Source organism: Enhydra lutris, unplaced genomic scaffold (assembly GCF_002288905.1).
Source record: "Enhydra lutris kenyoni isolate GAN:26980312 unplaced genomic scaffold, ASM228890v2 scaffoldscaffold4, whole genome shotgun sequence".
Lineage (NCBI taxonomy): Eukaryota > Metazoa > Chordata > Mammalia > Carnivora > Mustelidae > Enhydra > Enhydra lutris.
In genome coordinates this window covers 23,958,737-23,964,850 of record NW_019154088.1, presented here as the reverse complement: position 1 = coordinate 23,964,850, position 6,114 = coordinate 23,958,737, and the positions used below count along the sequence as shown (strand labels likewise).

Sequence of the window (6,114 nt, the reverse complement as noted above, 5' to 3'; positions counted from 1 at the left end):
GGGCTCTATTTCTCTGTTTTTCTGTGGTGGTAGAGCAGAGAAGGCCCTTGATTTGGAATCAGGAAAATCTATTTCTGAACCATAGGCCTCAACAGCCAATCTATAAAACTGAGCTAAGAATACTTACTTCACAGGGTCATTATGCAAATGTATCCAAGAGCTGGGACACTAAATGATCCATAGGCTCTCAAAAAAATGCAAATTCTGGGTACCTGGATGGCTCAGTGAGTTAAAGCCTCTGCCTTTGGCTCAGGTCATGATCTCGGGGTCCTGGGATGGAGCCCCATGTTGGGCTCTCTGCTCCGTGGGGAGCCTGCTTCCCCCGCTCTCTCTGCCTGCCTCTCTGCCTACTTGTGATCTCTGTCAAAGAAATAAATAAAATCTTTAAAAAAAAAATCTGAATTCCAATCCTATTTGCTATTGTGATAATATATGTAAAGTCCTACGGTAGAGTCTGTTCCCTTCCCACATCTACTCTCCATGGATCTTCTGCCAATGAACATTTGGTTCAAAGGAAGTGAGAGATCCAGTGAAGTGGTTTTCAAATTGCAGGTAATCATCCATTAAGTGGGGTGCTGTTCATATTTTAATATGGAGTGGAACAGGGTGGAATCGAAAATGAAAGCACTGCACATGACAAGGATAACTATTGTTTCCCGAAATTTCTAATTTGTATGTGTATATTTGTGCTCATGTACTCACGCACATGTATATGTGCATTGGGTCCTTCTGCAAAATGCATTTCCTACTATGGGCCATAAAAGTGCATATGTTTCTGGATGCTCCACATAAGGACTCTCCCCACCCATGTTTCTGAAGACCCTTTAACTGCCCTACCTGGGAAAGACATGATCCCTCCAGCCCTGCTCCCCAGATAAGGCACCGTGGTTGAAAGCTCATCCTGGAAACCAGAACTTGGGGGTCAGGCCTCCACTTCACCTCCAGCAAAACAGAGGGTAACTTGGAGGGAACTTCTGATCTTAGGATGGGAGAAGAAACCATGACACCGCAGTTCCTGTGGTTACCAGCCCAGCCCTTTGCTCACTGCTGGAGTTATAAAACCCAAGACCAGAAAACAGAAGCAGCATCTGCGTGGGGCACCCTCTCTGAAAAGATGCATTTTCTTCCCCTCCCGCTGCTGCTCCTTCTATGCTGCAGAGCTGAAGCTGGTGAGTCTTGGGGTTCTTCCCTCTGGAAGCGGCAGGATCAGCCCCCAAAACAAAGTTTAGTCTGAAGATAGCTGACTCTTAAACAAGGTTGCAGGATCTCACAGCAGGAGTCCGGACCGAAGTTCCACTTGGGGTATGCCCAGCCTGGAGTAGTTCCCAGGGACAAGGAACCCCATTGGCCAGGGAAAGCCCGCAACAGGTGGGAGGAAGAGGGGCATCTCCTCATGCTAGAATGTGAGATACTGTACAGAAGGTCCTATGTTCTTTTTATCCTCTGACTACATTTTACCTTGTAATGTGGCCATTCTGTGATGCTGCTCATGACCTACGGAGAGAAGGTCAAGGAACCTGGAGAGCTGCCCTGCACAGGGACGGAGGAGCATTAAGGCACAGGCAGCATGGGAGCGGGGGAAATCTGAGGTGAAAAATGCCTGAATGGCATCTGCGGCCAGATTGGCTGTTATACCTGCAAGAAGGAATGAGAATTTATATGGGAGGCTGTGGATGGGGAGACCAGATACCAGTGGGGTTCCTGAGGGGGACGACGGGCAGGGTACAGGGTGAGGAGGAGATTCAAGAGAAGCCTTTCCCAACTTCCACCCAGCCTATGCATTCTCTGTGTTCAGGCCCTGGGGGCTCTCTGTTCCAGGGGAGATCATCGGGGGCACAGAATGCAAGCCACACTCCCGCCCTTACATGGCCTTCCTGAAAATCACCACTCCCCAGAATCGCCTGATGTCCTGTGGTGGTTTCCTGATAAGACGGAACTTCGTGCTGACAGCCGCTCACTGTGCAGGAAGGTGACACAACAGGGTTCTGTTTATCTCCAGAGGGAGATAAACAGCCAGGGTAACAGCCAGGGATGCACACTTGGGCAGCCTGAGGAGGGGGTCCCTGGACTGGGAGAGGCAAGACTCAAATTTAAGGAAACTGTTCCCATGATTGATGGATGCCCTGATCTTTGATCACTGTGAGCTCAGCAACCCTACAAAGGAAAAAGGAGGCTCTAGCCAAGTGTCCTTCCTCCAAAAGTAGTTCCCATCTCCCTGACCCCAACAAATGAGATATGTGACCTTCAGGGGCCCACCCAGTTTTCCAAGCCACTTTCTCCCTGCCCTTTCCAAGAACACTGGCCTTTAGTTGTCAGGGACTTGACCCATCTTTTCCAAGGGATACCGAGAACAAGACCTACCAGGGACTCCACCACCTCCCTCTTTCCTCTGGCATCTCTTGCTCCGGAGGACTGGCTCTCATAAAGGGCTCCCTGAACTAGCAAGTGCTAACCCTGTCCCTTGGATCCTCCATGGCCAGCTCAGTCCCCAGCAATTCCTGAAGGTCCTGGAAATTGTCCCTGTTCCCTGAGTGAAGTCTGAGCCCCCCAAATGCCACAAGTGGCCCAGGAAAAGGGGGGGTGGGTAGAGTCCAATAACTGTGATAGACTTCAATTCCCTTTCCTCAGAGTGGGCACATCCCAGGAGAAACTGGAGACCATCACTGTCTCTTCTTGTCCTTTTTTCTCCCTCACCACAGTTCCATAATGGTCATCCTTGGAGCCCATAACATACGAAAGAAAGAAGACACATGGCAGGAGCTTAACGTCATAAAACAATTCCCTCACCCAAAATACGATGACCTTACTATTCGCCATGACATCATGCTACTGAAGGTGATAATTTCTTTCTCCCCTGTCTCCACTTCCTGTTCTCTTAGTTTTCTCCTTCAGGTACCCATTGCCCTGAGATATCCCCAGCCTGCCTCTGGACTCCAACCCCACCAAGTCACCCCCACTGGGTGTAGTTCTAATGGGAAACAATTTGCCCTGTCCTCCCCTGATTTCCTCCAACTACCCCATCACCCCTTTCTAGCACTGACAACCCCTCGTGCCCTTCACAGTTGAAGGAGAAAGCCAACCTGACCCTGGCCGTGGGGACGCTCCCCCTTACGCCCCTGTTCAACTCCATCCTACCCAGGAGAATGTGCCGGGTGGCTGGCTGGGGCAGAAGACAAGTGAACGGAACAGGCTCCGACACTCTGCAGGAGGTGAAGCAGAGGCTTATGGATCCCCAGGCCTGCAGACAGTACAGAGATTTTGACCACAACCTCCAGCTCTGTGTTGGCAATCCCAGGAAGACAAAAACTGCATTTAAGGTAACCATCTGACATGGGTTCTTTCCCACAGATCACTGTTTGGGGTCCAGAACGTCTCCTGGAAGGAGATGGGGTGGGAAGACTGTCAGCCAGTGACAGGGTCTCAGATCATATGGGCCTAAGGAACTGGAATTGCTCCTCTGCAGATCTACCCCCCACCCTGCCATGCAGGCTCTGACCATCCGTCCCAGGCTGCTGCACAGCACACATGGGGTGGCAAGAAGGAAAAGGAAAAGAGCCATCAAACCAAGATGTATAATCCCATGAGGAGCCAGGGTTGCTGGGTCTGACCGGAGGTCTCACTGTTACTCAGGACTGGGACCCACAGGCAGGAATGGATGAATTCCCTGCTCACCTTCTGTGTGCTCTCTCTCCCCCACCCCTCTGTCCCACAGGGAGATTCAGGGGGCCCTCTTCTCTGTGCTGGGGTGGCCCAGGGCATTGTGTCCTATGGACAGTTGGATGCAAAGCCCCCTGCTGTCTTCACCCGAATCTCCTACTACCGGCCCTGGATCAATGAGGTCCTGAAGCAGAATTAAGCCTGGAGGGAGCCCGAGCCAGCCCAAGGGGAAATCTGGAACCAGACCTGAGCAGGCTCTCTGTACCACCTACTCCAGAGCTGCCTCTGGTCTCTGCTGAGACCCCACCACATCCCTCAGACCCGAAAAGGATCCTCCAGGTCACAGAGTCCTCAGTAAACCTCAATAAAGACCCAGCTTCATGACATATGTATGTCTCCTCTCTCTGGCGCTCCTTCTCCCGACACAGAGCAACCAGCCCCCAGCATGGGCAGCCTACAAGCTTTGGAAGGAATGGGGTGTGGGAGGGGGGCATAAGTGTGAGAGAGACAGGGAAGAAATAATGAAGAAAAATTAGGGAAAGAAAGAAGAGAGAGATAATCCCTGGAGAGGCAGGATCGGTATTTCCGACTTAAACAAGAAGTTGCACCAGATCCTTGCTGTAATCATCAACTCTACACCAACTCAGATTTACCTCTAGGTATTCGGAATCACTAAGAACAGTGTGAATCACAAGCAAAAATGTCAGATGTTTAGAGTATCCCTGACCTCTCCCCACTAGTTACCAAGAGTAGCACCCCTCCCCACTAAGTTAGCCAACCAGAAGTTTCTCAGGGCATTTCCCAGTGGTCCCCAAGGGGGCAGGGGAGCGGGAATGATCCTCAGTGAGAACCGCTGGCTTAAATATGTGATCTAGGGAAGGCAGTTGGTGCCACATAAGGCTCTCCTATAGTCCACCTCGATAATATCTACCATCTGTGGAGCTTCAATGTGAGATGGAAAGAAGATTGTCTCTCACTCCGTGCTGCAAAACAGAGAGCTAGAACAGATAAGAGGAGGGATAGCTTCTCAAGTTCTGCATGGGCAACACCCAGCCACAAGGGCTGCACCCAAACCGGTAGGAAGTCAAAAGCCTAGTGTCTACCCAACACAAGGTCTTGCCCGTTGAGGGACTGGCTGGGGGACAGAAGCCAGGGCAGGAGGATGGGGAGTACAAGGGGAGCCTCAGACTGATAGCTCTCCTAGCTTCTGAGGGTATAATGAGTCCCTGCAACTCTTTCTAGCAATTGTCTTTAAGACATTATTAGAGATAATGTCTTACACAAAGATTCATGGATAAAGATTTTAATCTCCGCAACGTTAATAATGGAAAAATTGGAGGGGCACCTGGGTGGCTCAGTGGGTTGAGCCTCTGCCTTCGGCTCAGGTCATGATCCCAGTGTCCTAGGATGGAGCCCCGAATCTGGCACTCTGCTCAGCGGGGAGCCTGCTTCCCCCTCTCTCTCTCTGCCTGCCTCTCTGCCTACTTGTGATCTCTGTCAAATAAATAAATAAAATCTTTTTAAAAAATTGGAATCCTAGCCACAGAACAAAGTTTAGATGGTAAATTCCTATGAATGAATATTTCAAATTCATTAAAAATTTGTTTTCAAAAACATTCAATCACGTGGGAAAATTCGAAATGTGAGTGCAATACAGGATTGTTGTTCCTGGGAAGACCTGGGACTTCTCCTCTCACTGTAAACTATCCCTTGACTGAACAAACATCCCTCCACCAGGCCATAAGAGATTTAGAAGCTAACAGATATCTGCCCAGATTATGCAATTTGTGACTGGGGCCATTATTTACTGAGTCTATATTTTGTTTGTTTGTCTGTTTATTTAAGATTATTTATTAGAGAGAGAGAGAAAATGAGTAGGGGAGAGGCAGAGGGAGAGGGAGAGAGAGAACCTCAAGCAGACTCTCGGCTGAGTGTGGACCCAATGTAGGACTCGATCTCAGGACTCTGATATCATGACCTGAGCCCAAACCAAGAGTGACATGTTTAACTGGCTGAGCCACCCAGGGGCCCCTACTGAGTCTATGTTTTTGATTAAATGATGAAACATTTCTGTCCTTACTCAAACTTAAGAGTACTTTCAACTTACCTGGATATTTGAAGTATTTGAAATTTTGTGTTTTTGTTTCTGTCACTTGGCTTTAGGGCTATGAAACACCATGGCTCCCCAGAAGAGGAGTTGGGTGCACTACTTCAAGTTCATGTCCTCATCAATTAGGAAAAGATTGCATTATTGGGCGGGGGTAGCCAGGAAACTGAGATCTTTGCTAATTTTCATGATGGTTTTCCTGATGACAATCTTCTCTGATTTTCATCTCACACATGACCTTATCTGCATTGGGCTTGCAGGCTCTGAAAATGCAGCATGACCAACTGCAAGTTTTCCATCGTCAGCCCCACCTCTGGGCCGTGAAACAGTCATATCAATGTGTTCTTTGG

At 49.3% G+C, this 6,114-nt stretch overlaps 1 protein-coding gene across 1 annotated transcript; it reads left to right on the top strand.

Annotated features, from left to right (window-relative positions):
- The first annotated feature begins 1,101 nt into the window (after nucleotides 1-1,101).
- LOC111139042 (chymase-like) lies at nucleotides 1,102-3,856 on the top strand. The gene is made up of 5 exons (XM_022491153.1): nucleotides 1,102-1,169; nucleotides 1,819-1,969; nucleotides 2,700-2,835; nucleotides 3,063-3,317; nucleotides 3,713-3,856. Exons 1-5 carry the CDS (start codon nucleotides 1,115-1,117, stop codon nucleotides 3,854-3,856), a joined length of 741 nt encoding a protein of 246 aa, XP_022346861.1. The 5' UTR covers nucleotides 1,102-1,114.
- Nucleotides 3,857-6,114: the final 2,258 nt, after the last annotated feature.